The 22,891-nt window shown below is 41.0% G+C and overlaps 1 protein-coding gene across 2 annotated transcripts in view; it reads right to left on the reverse strand.

Moving 5' to 3' along the window:
* Positions 1-304: 304 nt before the first annotated feature.
* Positions 305-22,891, reverse strand: part of FARS2 (phenylalanyl-tRNA synthetase 2, mitochondrial) — a 228,900-nt gene continuing 206,313 nt past the window's right edge. For both annotated transcript variants that reach the window (XM_058804220.1, XM_058804226.1), the window contains one exon: positions 305-620. In XM_058804220.1, coding sequence (XP_058660203.1) covers positions 482-620 — 139 coding nt within the window. In that variant the 3' untranslated portion in view covers positions 305-481. The remainder of the gene's footprint in view (positions 621-22,891) is intronic.

The following is a 22,891-nucleotide window of genomic DNA, read 5'->3' on the forward strand; positions in this document are numbered from 1 at the left end:
GCTGGGATTGGGGATAGGGTGAGGTGGGGCAGGATGGGGTTTTTTTTCCCTGAACTAATCTGTGTCTCTGATTTGCTTCACTTGTTACATGGACAGAAGATCCTGTCAACACAGAAATAATGCCAAGTATTTACAGTTTAATGGAACCCAGGGACCAATTAACAACACAGAAAACCACCAGGCACTGTATTTCTTATCGTAACAGGAGGGAAATCTTACATTACTGCTGTTCCCCCATTTCTTAAAATAAAGCACCAGCATTCCATCAATGATTTCTCAGTAGTAATGTTTATTACCTGCCAGTTTTACCATTGCCCATTCATCAATCGCTTTCTGTGCTCAGTCACAAAACCTGTCTCTCTACTTGTGACCTAAAACTACCCCCCAAAAAAAGAAGAAAAAAGAAGAAAAAAGAGAGGGGAAAAAAAAGGAAAAATGGAAAGAAAAAAGCAATTGTCCTCGTGGCTGCAGAGCAGCACTGCTAGAACCTGCCCTCCACCCCAAGCTCCCGGACTGCTGACTCCTCAATAGCCTGATGGATGCGATGCACCTCGTCCTGCGTTAGCGTCCTCTCCGGGTGCCGGTAAATGATACGGTAGCAGTGGCTGACCTTCTTTGTCCTACAAAACACAAACCAAAAGAGGACTCATAAATACATCTGCCTGCAAATGCAAATACATAAGGCCAAACACTTACCCTCTGGATCATTTTTATTTGCGGTCTAATTTTGCCCTTGTTGCTTGAAAATCACCTTAATGCTAAGATACACAGTTCGGAGAGGCGGGACTGAGCTGAATTTTAATTTTGGCAGAGGACTCTGCTGAAGTCCACCTCATACTTCAATTTGTATTGTGGTGTGGTAGCTTCTTACCAGGGCAAACAGCCCCCAGAGGAGGGATTCGTGCCCTGTGCCATGGAAAGTAAGAGACAAAGGAGAACAGAGAACAGGAATAGAGAAAAGGGAATGATGGGGGAAAGAAAAGTATTTAAGAGTTGCTGGCTAGGCAAAGACAAGTTAATGAAAAATCAGGACAAACAATTAGGTTGAGTAAGAGTGAAAAAAACCCTCCTTGCTCTCCATCAAAAGCAGGCAGGAGCATCTAGTTTTGCAATGGCATCTTTGTAATTGCAGTGCCTGTGTTACCGAATTTAAATGGCAGTTTTGGTATCCTTTTTAGCCTTAAATGGAGCCCACACAGCTTCTTCTTTCAAAGGTGAACACTCACTTCAATGAAAGAGAGAGAATCTGAGGGGAAAAATAGTGGGAAACCAGACAGTACCAGGCAAAAGAAGCTTCCAGACTGGCAGAATTCTGCATTTAATGGCACACAAAGGCAGTCTGCAAGCTTTGGGTCATCTCTCTCCTGAAAATTGCTTCATGTTAGAACCACATTTATGCCTATGATTATTTGATTAAATCTAAGGTTAGATGTGTTCACCCAGAAAGACAACTCTCAAGATATTAATTTCAACCTCAAATCCTGCTAGCAACAGACACAGGTAATTTTTACCTCAGAATTGTTATTTGATACTAATTTTGTCCCACCCAACAAGGGTGGGAAGTTCACCCTACTCCCACCGGCAGTTTACAACAAAAAGGCTACTTCTAATTAAAGCATTTCTCCTTTTTTGTGTGCTCTGAAGATAAAGCAAGTTAAATCTGGCTAGCACCTGAAAGGGCAAACTGCATTTCATAAAGTGTTAAGCCGACTGCAGTTAACTGCTAAAAGCCAAGAGCTTTCCCTGTGTGCAGGTTAAATGCTGCAGAAAAGTAATCTTTGAGAAAAGAGGGGGAGCTGTAACTGTGGGGAAGGTGTTGCTCTGCCCCACCTCTTCAAAGCAGCCAAGAGGACAAACCTCAGGGAAGCAAGTAAATGGAATAACAAGGATTTGGTCAGAAGCTGCATTGCCAGTGAGAAACTTGAGTAAGAAAGAGGGATAATGCATTGGAGTGCAACAGAAATGATTTTCAAAACCAGGCTAGCAAATATCCTTAGAGCTGGTAGTATTTCAATTTTTAAAGGTGCTACAGGAATTCACCTGATCAAAAACATGTGTAAATTGCTTTGGCTGAAAATGTATTTACAAGGTGTACAGTCACAGGCTCAATCCTGAAGTTTTGCAAATATTGGGAATATATCCATGACCGAAAATTCATTATCATTATTTAATGTGATGTAAAAACAAGTTTGTTTAATGTAGGTGTAAGCTGTGGTAGGCATGGCTACAGCACTGGCCTTGGTTAAATGAAAGTGACAATTACTCCTGACTCAGGTGTTTCTGTGTCCCCCTCCCTCCATGATAGAGAGTGGTTCATTCCATAACAAATTACATATGGCAGACTAGGACACAATAGTTTCTTGTGGGTGTTATGGAAAAACAGTAGCTTTAGGATGTATTTAAATCAGGAAAGGGCAGAGGTTGCAGAGAACAGTACTGGACTAGGGCTCTGCTAGCTGCAGCTGAAGTTAAGCATTGGCGTGAGAGAACTAAAATGGGGATTGCATTATATGCAATTAATCTAGATTTAATTTTAGGAAAAAAATGAAATTGTAACAACTAATATACATAACTCCACATAACATGGATGCTAAATTGTATGCTATGTTTTTCTCCCACCTTTTAGCTAGGTTTATTTGCATCTCAGTTGCTAATTAGAAAGAAGGAGTATAAGGGTTCAAAGCCATTTCAATAAAAGACACACTGCAAGTTTCAAAACCTTAAGCATCGTTTCCAGAGTACTATCTACTAACTTTTCAAGGGAGATTTGGAAAAGCACTTCTCAGCTCTTCCCTCCCTTAATATTTCCTCTGCTCCCAAATAAAGTATTAAGACACTGTGATTAATCCCTGCCATCAGCTGCAACTGGAAACAATTATTGTCAGCAAATAATACCTTTGCTCATTCCGTTTCTCACTTCCCTTTTGTTTTGCAGAGCCAGAGTGTTTGCCTACCTTAGTGATGGCTCTGCTTATGCATAATGAAATCTCTGCTGCATGTCATGCTGCAGCCTGACGATACAGAAGCAGTGGCTCTCTATCCTGAGAAACAAAATTTTGAGGCCAAAACCTGCAGCAGCAGCAGCTTCATGGGATAAAAAAAAAAAAGGAAAAAAAAGAGGAAAAAAAATGTAGAAATGTAGCAGCTGAAGAGTGAGCACAGTGGGCTTTATGGGCTTTATTTACCTAGAGTGCAGCGGCAGACCAGCCCGTGCGGCTGCAGTCACGCGGACTCCTCTCCCATTAGGCTCCAGCTGATCTCAGTGTCACAAGTCTCCTCTGCACCAGCCTGCGGCTTGCAGGTAATGAAGCGCAGTGAGCACAGCGGAGCACTGCTCCAAGGGAGAAGGGAGACAGGGGTTTATCCTGATGCCACAGGAGGAAACAGGATACAGACTGTGGGCAAACACTGCAGTGAAATAATGCCTAATGCTCTTTCATATGAGTTTTGGAGGAAAGAGCTTTGCCTCATGATTTTCAGGAATCGGCACTCAGCTGCCTTGATGTGCTAGGGAGCTGGTCCCTGCCAGGTCAGAGTCACTGTGCGGGTCCATCTGAAGGTCAGTGTATTTGTTTGGGTATTTCAGCCTGATACCTAAGCAGAACAAGAAATGAAGGGGTCTTAGTCTGCCACTAGTCTAATAAAATCAATATGAAAACAACCTCACCACGGTACCTAGGCTAGAATGAAAGGGTGTGGTAAGCAACAAAAATTAATACACATGTCTAAGCTTTCCCTGCATGGAAGATCACTGAAGGATGCTTTAAATGTAACTTGGCTGGAAAGCTGATCCCAGAAGCTACCAACAGCAACACACTTCAGCATTCTATGGAAGCTGTCTCAGGCATTACATAAGACTGACCACAGGGTCATTTGGTAACCAAAATGTTGCATAAAGAATAATGCCTGGCATTGGCACTTATCTCTTCCACATGCAATACCATAACAAGAATGAAATTTTCTCCATCCTGTACTGGAAGAGGGAGATAAAAGGGGCAGCACTGAGTAGGAAACCCCATTACATTTTAACTGTGTTCTACTTTCCATCTGTGCCTTTAATAAAGCACAGAAACATGGAGAGTTCTGTATGGAGGTGACCCCTGTTCTTAAGTGGCAAGGACAACACAAAACCAGACATTTTTCTAGAGAGCTGGACTTACTTTGAGGAACAGAAAACTAGAGATGACAATCGGCCACAGCATGACAGAGTGAAAAAAAGTACCATCCCTTTTGTATCCTGAGCAGTTCACTGAGCAGTACTACTCACCATGATACCTATACTGCACCTTTTCCTACAGAATACTATTTCAAATGAAAGATGTACACACATGGTAGTGAGTGCAAGCATTTGAGTTTTTTTCTCTCTGTTAAGTGAGTCATGTTAATGAGGTTCCTCAAGGATATCCCTGTTGAGCAAATGTGTATCCTATATGCCTTCATAAGATTCATCATGTAATTCCCTTACATAAACCTTCACACAGTGCTCAGTGGTTGCTACACCCTTCACAGAGTTCACATGCACGAAACGACCTCAGGGAAGAGACAGGCTTGTTTTGTTTGCAACAATGTCCCAAAAGCAGTGATGTCGGGAAGAAAGGAATAAACTGTTTCATGTTACCAGCATCCTAATTGTCAAAGCCATGCAGAGAGCACAGCTTTGGTTTTGCTTTGTGGCTCCAGCAGTTCCAGAATAGCTCACATTTTAAGTGGAAATGGGGAAGAATATTAAACTGCAAGAAGAAGATGTCATTACCTGTTCCTTTTTGTTTCATGCTTTCAAACCACATCCATCTCTATGACAGTAGGCACAACTGCTAAATATCCTACCATAAATTTTAAACTGACAAATAGCACTCTTTGCTAGAAACCACATCATGGGAAATGGCAAAAGGCTTGTGCTGTATACCTTCTCATCAGTGGCAAATATTTCAATTACCATGGTGATATGCACATAGAATATAGAGGTAATTCTCTGAACAAAGGTCTTTCCAAAATACGCATTCTCATCCGTCCTTTCAAATGCTAATACTTCATCTCTTTGGAAGAGCACATTGTACACACAGCATATTCTTAAAAAAAAGGGACATGTTTTTGTTTAAGGTGATTTTGATGCCAGTGAAAGGCATTAGATCACCTCCAGATGAAAGAACTGTTTTAAACCCACAGAAAACAGGAAATGGTCATTTCTCTTGCATACCTTCTCCAGCTGACACCTGGCAGAAGGGTGGTTCAGCTTCAAAAAAAGTTCAGGCCAATAAATGCATGTTAGAATGTCAACTTTACTGGATTTTTTTTGGTGGTCACTTCAAAAGTGATGCATGTTCACTGACTGATGATTGGACTGAAATATTATTCTTCTATTTCACAAAACTGAGACAGTAATGGACTTTTTGCTCTTTTCTAATTAGACTTAGTGAAATCTGTATCTGAATACCAAACCTGAAACCTGCTTGACCTTTTCATTCTTTCTTTAGTATTAATTCCATTTTAAGCTTCTCTCTTCATGTAGAGAAAAAAAAGTCAAAATTCTGTTAATAGCCAGATTATTGAGAGATAAAGAGCACAGTATGGGATACAATGGCAAAAGACATAAATAACACCTTCTAGTTTAGAAAGTGAAAACTGGATGAAAAATGAAAGGACTTTCAGCTTCTCAGTCACTGGACACTGTTAGATAGCCACAAGTACAATCTAAGTCATTGTCCAGTATTCAAAAACGTTGGATTATTTCAAAAGCTTTGATGATTGTTTCCTTTTCTGCCTAAATCTATCAACTAATTTCTTGCATGCAGGAACAGATACAAATAGATAAATACTGACAAAAAGTCTTTCACAGGCTCCACTTGAAAGTTTCCTGGATGTTAAGGTACTCACTAAATGTTTAATGGAACAGCTGGAGCAATTAGTTGTGCTTTGGCTGAGCACTTTGGCCCATAAAGACCTTTGCTTATTTCAAGAGATCACCTTGGTTTGTTGACAGAGGCCAACAAAAGAACTACCATGAGCAGTGCAGGGCTCTGTTCTGCCAGCTCCCAAGCAGAGGGAATTCTAAACAGACCGAGTTATACAAGAAATTGAGAGAGCATTTCCCTTGTGCATCCTCTCAGTAACCAGCCAAGGATACAGATAACCCATCTCAGATCCAAGCACTTCCTATTAAAAAGCTCTTAAGTCTCACAGCATCAGAAGTAATGGAATCCATTACAGACAAGCAGCAATGAAATATCACGAGGGTGAAAAAGAAAAGTACCATTCTCCATTACACTAAAAAAACAATTTAGAGTACTCACAGGATCATAAGCTGTGACACAGACTTTTGCTGCCACCAAAGGGCAGAAAAAACATACAAAGCCTTGGGATTTGGGATTGTGTTTTTTCTATTAATTGTAAAGACAGTGACTCATTGATTCCTTGAAGAAGGCAATGATCAATGGCTGTAAAGCAGGTATGAAATAATTTCTCAAGGAGATGGATTCCAGCATTGGTGATGACTGCTTGTCCTCCAACCTCTGTCTCTTTGGGAAAATCATCTATTGAACTCAGGGGACAGAATTCCCATCACATTTGATCAATGCCAATACTGACCAATCAATTTAAGGTGGATTTAAAGCTGGATGTGACTGAGAATTGTGCCTCTTGCAAGGTGAACTTTGTGCATTCGCTTCACACTGGGCCTCTTCTGTTTTTAGGGGCTCACCAGTCCATTGAGTGATTCAGTTCAAAATCCTGCTCTAAATGCAGGAAGATTCAAGAGTGGGCACGAGGCTGAATACCTTGAAGATTTGCTTAACTTTGAGCAGAGTAACCACAGAGCACTTACCATGCCACATAAATCCAACACTACACATGGAAGGAGGCTCTCAACTTCCCAAGGCTGAGCCTTTGAGCAATGGAAGAAAGCCATGCACACAGAGATCAGAACATGTGCAAACCTGTGAGACTCAGAATAGGGTACAAACCCCTATTTTTTCTTCAGAGTTATCACCATGACAGGATACAAGGACTGCATGGGTGAAATAAAGATGGGAGAAAGAAAACTTTCTGATACATATATAAAAAATCCAGTGAAATAACTTCTACCCATTGCAGTGGCAAATTAGAGAAGGTTGATTGGTAAAGTACTTGAGACTAATTTTTATGTACTAAACATACAAAAATAATTGGATGCTGGAAATAAGAGAGAAAAAACTATAGTCTCAGCATGAGACTTGTTCTGTGAACAGCACAGGGTTTAAATTTGCTTCACTTTCACTTTCCCATGAAAAAGGTTCATGTCAAAGTCTTTTCAAAGTCTAATCTTGTTCTCACCAAAATAGAATGCAAGGAGTAATAGTTTTCATTATTTGTTTAAAAATTGACCACTGGAGACTTAAACACTCTCTAATCGGGAAAAAAAAAGAACAAAATAACTCGATTTGGATATTCTCAGGGGAATTGCCATTAAGATTCCTGACTTTCTCCTTCCCTGTTTAGTTCACCAACCATGGCAGGACTGCATTTCCCATGAGAGGCCAAGGCAGAAAGTTCCTATGATGGATCAGCCCTCTCTCTGGAAAAGAAACGTGGCTGGCATAGCTGATACTGACATACTGAGGAGAACAGAAGCACACATTACCTGGAAGTCCTGGTACTGCTGGCTGCTGAAGCATTTTGGCTACCAACCAGGAAATTCTTAGAAAAAGTCACATTTTCAGTGAGTAAACCCATAATAAATCAACATATTTTCTGCCATTGCTGGTTCTCCTGCTTTCTCCACATTTTCCTTGACCTCCTAAATCCATGTTAATTTAGCAGTGGAAGAAGGTCTCTCTGGGAGCAACAGGCTCTGTGGTTCTGGCAGAACTTTGTGACTCGGGTATCTCATTCACAACCCTGTTGTGCCCTTCCAGGGAAACTGTCTGTACTGGAGAGGATGAGGGACACAACCTGTTTGCAAAGAGCAGCTCTGGCAGACACACTTTGTAGAGCTGTGCTTCTTGTGTAGGTTGTGCCTCTTGTATTCATCTCCCTCTGAGCCACTGCAGGCAAGTAAGAGGATGCAAGAAACTTTGGTCTTCCTCTATCAAACTGTGATGTTAATAATTCTATTTCTGGCCCTTAGCCACAGCAGGATCACTCTAAACTTTCCAACCATTGTACCACCTGTACTTAAGAGTGACAACCCATCCCAACATTCTGAATAAATTCAACATGAGAGGTGAATTTGGACTCTTAAAATGCTTTCTAAAATATTTATAATAAAAATGTTAAGTGTGATACCTTTTCAGTTCTTCTGAGTGAAAGATCAAAGACGAGAAGTATAAATATTTAGCAGTTTTTTCTGCCAACTAGATGTTAATACTAAAGGCTACAAGAAATATTACTAAAAATAACATTGCTGTCAAATTAAAACATATTTCATAATCAAGTAAAAAGGGAATTTATATGAGAATTTAAAACAATTCATTCTCCTAAGAAATGAAGATGGATGGTAGTGACAGCTGATTTAGATGTATCTCCACTGAGCACTAGCAGAAATCAGGGTCTAGATGACAGACAGAGCATGGGAAGGTCTGAATGCTGTTTTAGATTCTTGTATAGATTTCTTCACTGAGATTAGTGGTTTTGTCCTCACCAGGCCCAGGAGAAAGGTGTTTAAGGTCTTTTTACACTTGCTGTGAGTTAAAGTAAAGATGGACATGGTTCTGAACTCAGATGAGAACCTAAATGACTTCTCCAAGGTCCCACAGAAAATTGATGAGAGAGAGGGGGCTTGAACAAGCGCAGGCACATACCCTTTGAGTTACCCTTCTTCCAAGTTACCCTTCCCATTCACCCACACTGCCGCTGACCCTTCTTTACTGCACTATTGTACAGCAGTCCTGGAAACCAAAACAGCCTATGGCAGGAAAAAGCAATTCATCCAATACAGAGTGGAAAGGGCAGGGGAGAGACAACATCAGGATAACCAAATGTGCTGCTTCTTAACTGATAAACTAAGCCCAAACCAGAAGAAAACAGGATGGGGACAAGAAGTCAGAAGAAACAGCTGAGTTAATCTGAGACTAAAAGACAAGAGGGACTTTAGAAACAGAAAACAGAGTTTAAAAGAAATCATTTGCTTTTTTTTTGAGGAAAAGCAATACAGTAAAAGCACCTGCTCCACTGGTCAGCCTGCAGCACCAGTAGGAAACTTAAAACCATCTGTAGCTCTGTGTGTGCAAATAGAAGGGGTTTCTCAATGGGGCTGCTTACAGTATCTGTCAAAGCTGGTGAAAACCCTGCAGCCACTTGCACAATTAAGTGTTGCTTACTATGTCCTTCCAGTTCATAAGTTATTTTTCCTCTCAGAACTGTCAGCTTTACGAGCCTTAATCTGGCTAACTGGATTTGTTTTGGAGATGCAGAAATCCACCACTTTCCCTCCCTGAGGATAGAGTGGTTCCACACAGACAGCCACAAGAAACCTCTTCTCATCATTTTTCTGACAGCTGCTGCTTTGGAAAGACAACTCAGAGAAAGTCCTCAGAGCAAGGATAACTACTGGCCAGCAGATTAAACTACTGTTAACACACTGGAAACCTATCAGGCTGTTAAACTTTTCTCTTGCCAGATTCCCCTTTGTAGAGATAGTACATTTGGACCATGATGAGAGACAAAGAGTCTGGATCTTGTAGGTGAGGCTTTCCTGGTTATTTTGAATGGAACAATGGGGAAAATATTGCAGCACTATTGAAACTAGCCCAAAGATGACAACATATTCTAATGAGGTGCACTGGCTAGAATTTTAACAGCTATCAAAATGGGCATTCATTTGGAAAACTCTAGCTGTCGTGTTTGGCATGTTGCCCCCTTAATATTACGGTTGCTCTTTATGAAAATAAAAAATGTGTATATGCTAGGAAGTATGCATAGTGCACACCTCCTACAGTGAGAAAATACATGAGCATCATGCAGTAAAACATCCTGTGGGCATGAAGATTAAAAAGTCAGGGCACAAAATGAAATGCATCATTCTGTCAGTAAAACAAAATTATTGGTCTGCCACTCAAGAAAGGAAAGCAAGCCACTGAGGCATTACACTAGGAAGATCAAAATACCATTTTTGCTATGACTTTACTAAAAAAGACCAAGCAATCCTCCCACTAGCAGGAATTAGTTTCAACAAAGAAGGAATAAGATCTCAGCCCAGAATAGGGAATTCACAGGAAGCATCAGAGTAAACCAAACGTTCTCAAATTGTCCAAGACATGAACTTTGCCCTAAAGCACCTCAGGAATGAGCAGAAGGAATCTCAAGGCTGTTACCAGTTGTCTTTGAGAGTTCACGGAGGACAAGTAAGGTACCAAATGTTTCAGAAAGGTCAGGGTGCTTATTTTTGGAAATGGAGAAAAAAACCTAAAGCTAGGAAGCCACAGAAACTGGGAACCTTTTGCTTTTACTTTAATTTCCCAGAAAACTGTGTTGTAGCTAATTAGCTCAGTTAGTTGGGGCATGGTGTTAATAATGCCCAGGTTGTGGGTTTGATCTCTGTACAGGCCATTCACTTAAGACTTGAGCTTGGTGCTCCTTGTGGGTCCCTTCCAATTCAGATTATTCTGTGAATCTGTGAAAAGGTTTGTAAGCACACAATGGAAAATTTTTTAAAAACGTAAAAAAAAAAAAATAAAACACGGATACATTGATTAAATCTAGTCAAAACAACCTAATTTCCATCTATGAAGGGATAACAGGCTAATAAATCAATAATCAATAAGTGAAATGATAAATTGCAGGAAGTAATATGGAGAGTAGGTGCATGTGTAGGTATGTGCATCTTCACAGTGAGTTAAACCAGTTAAGAAAAAATGGTCTAAGATCAACATGTCACAAAACATGATTCAACTGGCAGCTACAAGTAGTTTCAGACAAAGTTGCAAAATTTTAGGAAAAAAAAATTAAGAAATATAATGAAAAGTGAAAAAACAAAAAAAAATTACTAAATCCAGTTCATAAAACAAGGTAGTAAAAATCTATCTTCCTAAATGTTTCACCATAGAGGGAATTGCATACAGATGGAAGAGAAAACTGGTGATCAATACTGGTGATTACTACAAAAAGGTGATCTTGCAAGTAGCTGTAGTACTTGTCAATAATTTCTTGTTTCTGGGAGCAGTTATCCCCAGTTCAGCCAAATCTGAAGGATCATTCTTGTAGGGTTCTTCAATCTGGCTCCTGGATGATGGAATGCTTTCACTAATGGAAGAGGTGACACAGCAGAAGTGTTTGTTAACTGGCATATTGCTTTAAATTGGGAAAAATTCTAAGTATAACTGAAGACAAGGTTAGAATAATCCCAACAAACTGAACAAACTTGAGGGTACAGTTCAAGTGAAAGCTGGGGGAAAAGCAGCACTGTACAAAGCATCTAAGGACCACACAGAACCATGAGCTGCAGGTGAACCCGTGACATTGCTGGCCAACACAAGGTACAAGGCAAGACCGAGAGAATATAGGTGGCTCAGCCTAAAGAACAGAAAGCATGAAGACACCCTTTAAATACCTAAAATGCTGCTGAACAGAGTTGGGTACTAATCTTTCATCAACATTCACAAGCAGCTGGAGACAAAAGTAATGAGCTCATATTGCAGAAATGTTCAGCTTCAAAATTCACTTGGAAAGGCGGTTGGACTCCCCTTTGCTGGAAGTCTTAAAGGACTGGTTATACAAGTGTCTGTCAGGAATGCTATAAGTAGAGCTGATCCTGTTTTGGAGTAGGAGGATGAACTAGGTGGCAGTACTCTTCAACTCTTTAGCATAACGTAATGTAACAGTCTTTAAAATGCAGAAAGTTACTTGAGTAGCAAAGATAGCTCCCTATAGCTCCAACTTAACACACATCCTGTATTTTTTTATCCTCTGAAAGTGATGTAAGCTCTTTAGACCAGCAACCCTATCATTACCTTGTGGGCCAATGTTGAAAGAGAGCAGATAGGAAAGCAAAGTGCTGCTCAGTTACCTTTCACTGCCTAAGCCTACAAAACAAACAAACAAAAAAACAAACAAGCAAAGACACAGAAAAGTCCACTCTATAAAACAGCATCCCAAAGGGAGAATGTCACTCAACTGCTTGTCCCATTTGCTTCAGGGATGAGAGATGCCTTAGGAACAGCCACAGGAGACTCTGTGTAACTTTGATAGGCTGAACCACATTCTTCCTTTTAAACATTTCTGAGTTTATATCAAATGGTTAGCTCTTTGCTTTCAGCTTTCCAAGTTCACATTAAACCACAGACAATCTTAAAATAAGGGCAAAGTCTTTCTTCTACAAAACAATGTTACTAACAAGCCTGTTGAGGTTCTTCACCCCAAAGCAATTTGGGAAGTCCGGGGACTAGGAGACATCTGAGACACCAATCCTTAAATCAAGATTGCCTGGTTGGCCCTACTCTGGGGACTGTGGCCTTCTGACATAGAAGCTGATCAACTTTATGACCTGTTGCAGGTGCTGACACTGAAAAAATACAGAAGAAATGGTACGTCCTAGGATATACTGCAGATCAGCCAACCTCATAATACAAACACCTAGAAATCTCAACTCGTGGAGCCCCAACACAATGCTCTGAATAAGCAGCCATGTTCCCCTCATTCCTACATATTATCCTGGCCTCCCTGTTCTCACTCATTTGCTGTTCTGTACTCACTTACTGAGCCTGTTCCTCATGTAGACAATGGCTGTGAGGAAGGAGCCACCTCTCTTTTTACATGCCTGCAATGCCTTCCACAGCACAGAATGAGAAGCCACCATAATAACCCCATCTACTTGTATAAGAGTATGTGTATGTAAGTGTGTATATCCAACCCAGAATATTTTGTGATTTTGTGTGACATTCCTAGCCATTGCTGGAAAGGCTAGGTTTTTTATTAACCTTCACAAGTTTGCTTGGACTGATAAGACTGCTAGTTTTTGGGAATCCTTGATGTTTACTAAATCATTTTCAGGGATTAAATGTTGATCTCACAGAAGTGCCATTGCATATGTGTTCTTCTGTTCTTACATGAAATATGAAGCTTCCAAGGAACAAATAAACTATTTATGATTTATCCTGTACAGTAACGAAGAATGGCTTAATGGGGGCACATACTACTTTTGAATGTACTGCAGTCCGTTCTTCCCTGAACTGGAGAGTCTCTTAACTAAGTTTAAGCTGTATACCCTCTTTTCCCCTCAGAAAGAGATCACATTCTTGACATGACTGTCTGAATCACAGCAGAAAGACCTACATGCCACAGGTTCCTGCACCACAGTCCCACAAACCTGCCTTACTTGTAGGTAATTCAGGGTAGGTCACATACAGCAACCACTAACTCAGATCGCTAACTGAAATGAACTCAAGTTGTTCTTACATTACTGACTTTAGAGTTATAGAAGACATGACTGGTATTATACAGTAGATCCAACAATTTGGTGGCATGACCTTAAGCACCACCATCTCTGCTTGTAGACCTTCTTCATTTGAACTACAGTAACATACAAGGAAGGACACATTCCTTCTGAGATTATAGGGAGTTACACCTGAACAGTTGCCTTGCCAAGTGTCCCAGGGAGGTTTACTCCATTAAGATCACCAGAGTTTGTTCTCTACTTTGCCTAATTTGACATACCTAGCCAGGCTGGCTGCTGTTCTAACATTATGTTTGAATACATATTCAGTACCAAAGAATATGAAAATTCTGGGACATTCAGTGCTGAGAGGTCTGCAGAGCTATTCATGCTCCCTTCTGCATCCACTGTGTCCCTCCACTGCACTCACATGGACAAACCTCCCAGCCAGTGACACCTTCTCTCTGCAGAGATGGCTGAACCAAGCCAGGTGCCATGTGTGTTCATCCAGTGAGAGAATGTACTTCCCTAAAATGGAAGGGACATCAGAAAATACGCTGCAGCCCTTATTGAGAAGAAGACAGAGACTAGAATAACCCTGTGACATTTTGCACTGTAGTCTCTACCAAAACGTGAAGACACAGAGACAGTTTGGACAACTCCGTAAAATCAGATTGCTGAGCAGCATGAAGTAGAGAGAGAGAGAGAGAGAGATCTGCAGAACTTGTTCCTGAAACCTACACACTTTTCATCCACAGTATATCATGATACTTGATGCTATTGTGATTCTACTTTAGCATCCACTTGGGAAAAGGTTAAAAGGGTCTTACCCCTGACTGCAATAAACCCATCATAGAAGTTGAAGTACCAAAGCAGTCCAAAGCACAGGTTGCAAGGGTTTGGACATGCAAAACATTTATAAGCACTTCTAAGCTGGATGAAAGCTTTCTTGTATTACTGGCACATCTGCACTGGCAGGGACAAACTTAGTCTCCTGTATCTCAACAGATCTCAGTTCTGATTCTGTGTATCTCACAACACATTACAGAAACTCCACAGGGAAGCATGGAAAAAGTCTGGATGAAGCTCAGCATCCACCTACAAAGCCCATGGTTAGATCCATACTGTGTTGGATCAATCTTTCAGTTTTGTTGTTGTTATTTTTATTTTTTAAAGGTTGAGTCTGTATCTACTTTCTTTTCCACAAACTGGAAGAATTTCAGTAGCACCTAGCTGAGGCAATAAAACAGAGCAGCATTGCTGTTTGCACAAATCCTTCTCCAATCCCATCTCCAGGTGCTTCTCAGATTTGCCCTACTGCACCTAAACCAGCACATCTGCCTGAGGGGCTGCACATGTGATGAACCACAATAGCAAGCTGATGGGGCTGAAAAATGACCAAACTCTCAGTCTGAGTCACTGAATGGCCTCCCCAGACACTCTACCAGCACAGTGCAGGGGTGAGAACAGCACAAAGCAAGACTTAGCCTGCCAGGAAAAACACATGTGGAAACAGGGGCTAAAATCACAAGCTGGTAATTTGCTGAATCCACCTAAACAGTAATGCCCATCCTCCTTTACTCCCCCAAGTTCATGTAAAACCATGCTGTACATCTAAATGAGATTCAGATATAAGGGAGAGGAAAAACCCTGTCCAGCTGTCCCCAAAAGTTGCCGAGTCACAGCTCCTGACCTATTCCCATTGAAGGCAATGGGATGACATTTCTTTCTGCCAACTGAGGATTCAGCTGATGTTTCACAAAACAAGAGGGACAGGTCCCTTGGTAGCAATGTTTTTAAAACTGATGAGCAGAAGCAGCCAGTCAGATCCTCTTTTTAAAAATGATGATACACCAGTTTAGTTAGGAAATGAATGAATGTGAACAGGACAGCAAGAGAAGAGGTAAGCAAAAACTGCTATGACAGCTGAACTTTGCAACACTGCAAAGTCTTCTGCCATCAGATAAGCCTGAGGTCACTGGTGTGAGCCAAACTTAGGTATGTAGGGTCCTTCACAGGGCCTCTGCTCTAGCACAGACTTCATTCTGTGCAAGTGAAATTGTTCCTTCTGACAAACACAATGCACGTCCTCAGAAAGGAGGACTGCATTCGTAAGCTCATTCTCATACTTCATCAAATATAGCAGAAATGCTTAGGAAGTTACTGCCATTAAACACAAATCTGTTAAAAATCATTGCCTTTAACTATTCTCCTGCACGGCGGGACATTAGCCCAAGCTGACTGCTGGCTTTCGAACACTGAAAAGCAAGGTTGGAAAGAAGTAGGGTGTGTAGATCAAGACTTAGAAATATTAATGGTGAATCACTCCTTTGCTGAGAGAAGGCATGACTGCCTTAATGAACAGTTACATGGAGGATGTGAGATAATCTAAGTGGGACTGTTACAAAATTTAACTATGAGGTACTTTGAGTCATGACCTATAAAGCTGCTAACTGGGTTCAGTAAGTTGTTGAGTCATTACCATACAAGACTGGGCTGCTCTGAAATCCATCTGGCTAAAGGCATTGAGTGGTTTGCTTTTGGTTAGAGAAGATGGAAATGAACACACTTGCACATGAATTTTCAAGAATAAAAAATTAATAATAAAAAAGCATTAACCACAATTACACACAATCCACACTAAAAATATTGTGTCATTTATATTTTAATTAAAGCTGTCCTGAGACTTAGAATTAGCAGGAATGAAATTAGCATGGATTTTTAATGTTCTGAGAAAAAAACCACAGTACATTCTCTGACTTGAGTATCTCTTATGACATCAGCTCAAAATAAAATGAGGACTGGGCAGAAGGATGCTGGGTACTACATATAAATCACTGATCATCTGCGTTTTAGAATATTTTTACACTCAAACTGAGATGCTAAATCAGCGTAGAACTTAACAGAACGAAAAGAAAAATAAAATAATTTTTAAAACCACCACTATAGATCTAATTCATTCTGGATAACTACTCCAGCAAAGACCCAGGGCTGAGCTAGTCAGACAACTCTATTATCTTTCATCTGAAGAAAGTGTGATTAGTGGAGGAAATGTCACATTTACACTTAAAAATTGTTTCAAAGGCAACTTGTATCTTTTTGGCACAACTCCACCATTTAAAAAATACTGCAAGAGAAAGAGGCAGATATAGCAAAGAGCACTCCTTTTCATGATTTCTCACCCTTGTATTAAGCCACGGGTTCAGCTTGAATATTCAGTGTCTCAGCAGTTGGCATTTCCCAGGCAGCAGGGCAGAACTGCTCACTGTCGGACCTCAGGGATGCAGTGCCAGGGCTCTTGGAGATGAAGGCTCCCTGCACAGAGCCTGCCCCATGGAGCAGCAGCCTGTGGTGCAGCACAGAGCAGCAGCACATGGAGCAGGGGGGAACTGCACTTTGCTCAGCCCTTCTGCTGTGGAAGGGGAGAGATGGTCTCTGCAGCAGCTCTACAGCATGTGGGAAGGGGACAAACATGGTCAAACTGGATGGAGGAGGAACATTTCTAACAAGTACATGCCTTCAGAGATTTCCCTCAAAGGTCACACTGACAGTATTACATAATATAAATTGAGTTTCTTCTGAAGATGTCTGTGCACACTCACCACCAAGAGATCCACAGTGTTACTCCCAACTGCAGTGCTGTCTTGAGCAGGGCAACATTCATGACCAGTACACATGGACACTCTACAGCCCTTATGGGTTTTGTGGTTGGGTTTAGTTTGGTTTTTGGATGCTTTTTCCTTTAAATGGCAACTACATTCAGTCTTCTTTTTCTAGCTCTTCACTTTTTTTTTTCCCCTTCTACTTTCTTTTTACTTGGCATTTGCTAGCATTTAGCTGTGAAGCCTGTATGGGGAGCCAACTAAAATTTTGTGGGAAATTCAAAGGAAATGAGATGTAAAACTAACCAAGAAGTACTTTCAGCACAGAGGTAACAACTTCATGGTCACCCTCACTTGTAACCCCCTGGAAACATCACACAAACCAAGAAGCACAGGACCTTGGGAGGATTCACAACTCCCTCTCTTTTGGCACTTCTCCTTCAGCTTCATGTTACTAAAACCTTTGATGTCCCCTTTTTATTTTTTTTACTTTTCAACCCATTTAACGACCTTTGATAAATGGAGGACCCTTCACCATTTCATATTTCAAACAGAACACCACAAAAGATCAAGTTGATCTAGATGAATTTGAACCATCCATACTGAAATTCTGACAGTAAATAACACAGCAGCTAAAATTGGCTTATGGCATAAAGCTCCCATGCCTTCCACTCACTGGGCTGCAGACATTCCGGCTGAGGCACTGTGTGGCTTCCAAAGGTTCCACCATAAGAGTGAATGGACTGGGATGAAACTTTAGACTTGTTTCCATCAGGAAATGAACCAAACCCACACTTTGCTGAAAATTTACCCTCTGTTTGTATTACAAACATAGCAATGCACACACAGTAATCATGATGTTCACTGGGTTTGCCAATCCATTCAAGCATACCTGCCTTCTCTCTGCCTTCTCATTGAGCAGAAACCAGGCACGCTTGGTTTCAAGAGACAGAAAACAGCATTGAGAGCAGGTTCAAGGAAGCAAAGGACCAACAGAAAAAAACAGCTGGTCTTTTGCTAGGAACCAAGAAGAGTATCAATCAAGAGGTACAGACAAAGCCAAAAAATGAAATTTAAGTGTATTCACATACTGTGATGCTTGAGCTACAGAGAATTATTGAGTTACCATTCATTAGCTGAACTGCTGAAAGCAACTGTGTTCATGTTAATGTACCCATTCCCCCAACACAATAAAATATATTTGCATTAAATGGCTCCCGTAAAAAATATTTAAGAATGTGAAAACTTCCAGGCTATGCAGATGAGCAGAGAGGTGGCAATTCATTCAGCTACAAAAGTGGGATCAATTTCAATTACAAGTTCATACCTTATTTTTAGCAGCATTGCTTGCCTAAACTAACATATTCATCTCTGATAAACACCAGACATCTCTGACCACGGCAGGATATCAGAAGGGGAAGCGGAGCTGAGTAGGACAGTGAGTGACAAGGACTTGCAGAATGTCACTCAATGAATCATTTAACCTCATTGCAAGTGAAGAGAAATGCAGACACCTCACTCAGTCTTCCTAAGAAGCTTGATTCAATAGAAACTCCCATCCAAACAAAGGGCTCTGAAATCCCTGAAGAATGAAATACAAGTATTTGCCATACCTGAATTCCATGTGCAGGACCATCTCTGTCAATACCGACAGTCCTGATGCAGGACTGCTCAACTCTTACATGTTAGACAACGTGGCTTCTGAAAGGTAATCTGGCAGTGTGGCAACACAGGCTGAGACAAACTTCAACTATGAACCCCATAAAATAAAGAGGGTAAAACTTTGTACATAAATCCTTTTCAATATATTTATTGAGGTAATATATTGTGTGTTTACATTTCCTTTTCATCAGATATTTCTATATAGAAAAAGCAGTCTCTTGTGAAACAACAGGACAGACTGGATGGGTGGTTTATCAGACTTGAGAGCAGTGACTAGCAGCTGATCCATCAGCCTCAAGCTTAACAGGCAAAAAAAAGTCTGTCTCCCCTGATTCATCACGGTGCAAAGAGTGATAGGTCTAAACACAGGTATGATAAATCTAAACTGCAATCTTTGATATAGCAATGCCTGCAAAGGTTACCTGCAAAACTGAAAGGCAGCAGCCAACTGGTTTTGCATGAAAAGGTCATCCAAAAGAAGATAAAGGGTATCTGTGTGACTTTCCTGCTAGACATCCTCCAAAGCCATAGACTATTCATCTTCCCACAGCAAATACCACAGCCTTTTCATCTGGAAATAACAGGTAGCAAGCTCTGCAAGAGCAGCAGCCCTTGCCCTGATCACTCATGGGCAGCACAACGCCTGCTCTGTGGCCACACAGATGGTTGTGCAGGCAAACAATACCCACTCAGCTGAAGCACGACCCTCCCACCCTACTGCTTTTTTTGGAGAACAGGTTTTCAGCTAAATCAGTCCCCTGATTTGGATGCCATAACACAGCGGATGGCATGAATGAAGGACTGAAGACTGGGGATAGCTAATTAAAACGCAAACCCACAAGTTTTGGCATGGTCTAAGATTGCAGTTCCAGGGCCAATCTCAGAGAATCTGTCAGTTCAGCTCCCACCTGCCTTGGGCTCTCCAAAGCAACAGCTAACACAAGATGTGATGTCTTTGATGGGTACCACCTGGGACCGATGCTTGAACATCTCAACCTTTCCTAAGTTTGACTGAAAACTTGTGTGTGAGTTACTGCAATGTGAATGATACTGCTAGCCTGTAACCTGTAAGAGAACCAAGAGAGCACTGGGCTGGATTCACCCTGCAGTACATTTATTTTGTAAGCAATTCTTTTTCTGTTCCTCATAGTTACAGAGACTCATAGGAGACCACGTAGAAGTTGGTGGGATTTGGGATGTTTGTCTGGCTGGAAGCAGAGGAGAATCTGATTCATTAGTGCTTTCTTTCCAAAATGCAACAGCCATCAAGCAATCATAAAATAGTGTCATGATTAAAGAACTGATCACAGGCGAGCGTGGGGATGCCCACACACAGTAAATCTGCCCTGCTGCTTCCTGGGAAGGTTTGCAGCCTGTGCCAGGTTCTGTACTGCTGTGTTAGACTGCTCCCTGTTCTCACACTAGCTCATGCACAGGCTTTATAAAAGCAAGACAAGCCCTCTATTTAGATCTTCCATTTGCATTTACATTTTTAAAGAGAAAATTCTGATTTTTCCAAATAAATAACAGAGCCCAAGGAACACAAACAAATATTGAAATGGAATTTGGTGGAAACAACTATTTATCTTGGTTTAACTTTCACATTGGAAGAATTCAGAAAGATAAAACCCCAAGCACTTCCAATACTTTTGTGTTTGTTGAAAATTGCCAATAATTTTTGTTGCAAAAACATTTTCCTTCCACTTCCAACATTCCTCTGAGACAAGAGCAAAAATAGTTTAACTGTGAAAATGATCCATTTTACAGGCATCAAACTATTTTTAAATCCTACTCCTCAGTCTGCTCCTCTATGCCTAGACCATCAGTAATTTATTTATGAAATTCTCTGAGGAAGGGAGTGTGCAAAGGAAAGGTAGGTGGGAAGCAAAAAAAGCCCTACATATACACACACATATATATATATGTGTGTGTATATATATATATATATATATATATACGTTGATTCCTTAGAGGGGAAGTTATTAGGTGCCAAATTCTGACCTCTGACACAGCACAAGCATCAACTCACTACTAGCATGTTTTTGTTGAAGTCAATGAGATGCCGAGTACCACCATGACAAGCAGAACCCAACCCTAGCACTGAATATGCAGAATTATGGAGGAAGCAGCAGACCTAGGTGTCGCATCCATCTATTCCATGACATAAACCATTGTAAGGTCACAGGAAAGTCAGACAGGGCTAAGTAGGAAGGCACACTCACTGACTGCACTCGAGAGGAAAAGGAGTAACACCACAAATTTTCAGGTGGAAGCAGGTAAACTGAAGGTGAACTGATAAGGGAGATGTGTGATGGCATTGAGGGCCACTTGAAGCACACCCTGAAGCTGGTAACCATAACCAATATGCACTCAAGTCTTAAAATGGGACCAAATCCAAGGGGAACATGATTGGACCGGGCTCCTCCTCTGTTCAAGAGAGGAAAATCAGGTGATAATGAGATTAGCTCACCACCAGGCTTTGGTCCTTCTGTGAGCCTTTCTTTCCTTCTGGCACACTAAGAGAGAGGGCAGCTGTTTGGCTTTTCTCCTGCTCCTTTGCAGGGACAGTGCTGGAGGAAGTATTCCTTGTGAGGGGGAATTACACAGGTACTCCTTCAAAAGGCACAAAACTACTACAGGATCAGCAGCTTAAAGACAGCTAATAAATCTTTAACCTCAGTACTTTCCTTTAGTGGGAGCCTTGTGAAGCTATGATCCTATATCCAGGTTCAAAAGAAACAAACTTCACTTCTGAACATCTGAATGACTCCAGGCACTCTTGTCAAACGTGGGTGTTGCAGGACTTGTTAAGAATTCTTGCCTGCATAAGGTATTTCCCGAAACCCAGAATGAAAATATTCTGTTAGTGGAATACAAGTCCAAGCTCATGTTTAAAGCAAGAACTGTTGATCCCAAATGAACGAAGCAGAAGATTTTCATTACATGGAGCACAGAAGGAAATGTTTGTCAGATATGTCTCAGGAAAATCTCCTTACAGGAACATGTCTGTGTTCATACAGAGGAAGGGCTTATTTTAGGAAAAGAGCCTGAAGATCTCGTACATTTGTTTTGATGAACTGTCCTGGAGATTTTCTGTATTGTTTTTTCCAGAGGAGAAGATTGGTCAAAGAACTGTTCTGCAAAGGGTTTCCTCTACTAGAAAAAGATGAGCACTGAATGCACATTTTAATGTCACACAGGACACAGTTTAGACTATGGCAGCAAAAAAGGCAGAGAGAGAGAGGCATTTCAGAGCCTGTGCACCCCTTTACAAAGGCAAAAAAAAGACAGAAAGAATTGAAATTCCTGCAATGTGAATTTTGTCTCAACTCTGGGTTCTAACAGAACGAGGTGTGAAAGCACAAAATCTAAGCAAATAGACCTGTTGAGAAAAGACAGGGAGAAAAGCATGGCATAACCAGATCTCCAGCTCCAAAGAGAGCCATAAATCATCTTCCTTCCACCTGTGAAATTCTCAAAATCCCAGACCAGGGTTTAAAGTCTGGCCTTTGGGGAAGGCCAAGTCCAGAGTCCTGCACTCACATGGTATCTAGAGAACCCTAATCTCAAAAAGTGAGAAAAACCAACCTCCAGTCATTCTCTCTTCACATGAAACTCACTCAGGCAATATCCACTCCCATTACAGTTCTGGCAGTAAGAGCCCTTTCACAAGTGTTTGCTTCCCTCTTGCAAGTAGCTCTCTCACAGGCTTCTGACTTAAAATGCTCTCTTTGTCAAGACAACAATTTTTTTATTTTAGAAGATCACCAGAAAGACTTTCCGACAGTTTATTGTGGAGACAGAGGGGAAATGGACAGTTAATGTGGGAATATCACCTGCTGTTTGGATGAGTTTAGTGTGTTTGCATCAAGATAAAACATCTAAACACAAACTTGTGGAGGCTGCTTCCTGCTCCTCAGCCCCTAGGTGTATTTTACATAGATGTTCAACATGCTTTTCTTGCTGCCTCCCATCTATCCCAAAGCTGTTTTATTGGCTCTAACGACATAACCTTCCCACTTAGCTATGCAAGGAAGTGCATGGGCTATGAAATCGACTTCTACTGCTGGTTTGGATTCTTCTGCTAATTCATATGGGTTTTAATTCCATGCCCTTTAGGCTTATAATAAATATCACCCTTGATAAGCCAGAAGAAGAATTAAGCTAATATTGAAAGAATCTGTCAGACCACTTATTTATTGTTTTAATTTTATGACTGTCTTGATGTAAATTGTAACAGACATTGGCTAGGTCCAAACAGAAATCACTAAATCACCCAACATAC

Source organism: Ammospiza caudacuta, chromosome 1 (genome assembly GCF_027887145.1).
Source record: "Ammospiza caudacuta isolate bAmmCau1 chromosome 1, bAmmCau1.pri, whole genome shotgun sequence".
Lineage (NCBI taxonomy): Eukaryota > Metazoa > Chordata > Aves > Passeriformes > Passerellidae > Ammospiza > Ammospiza caudacuta.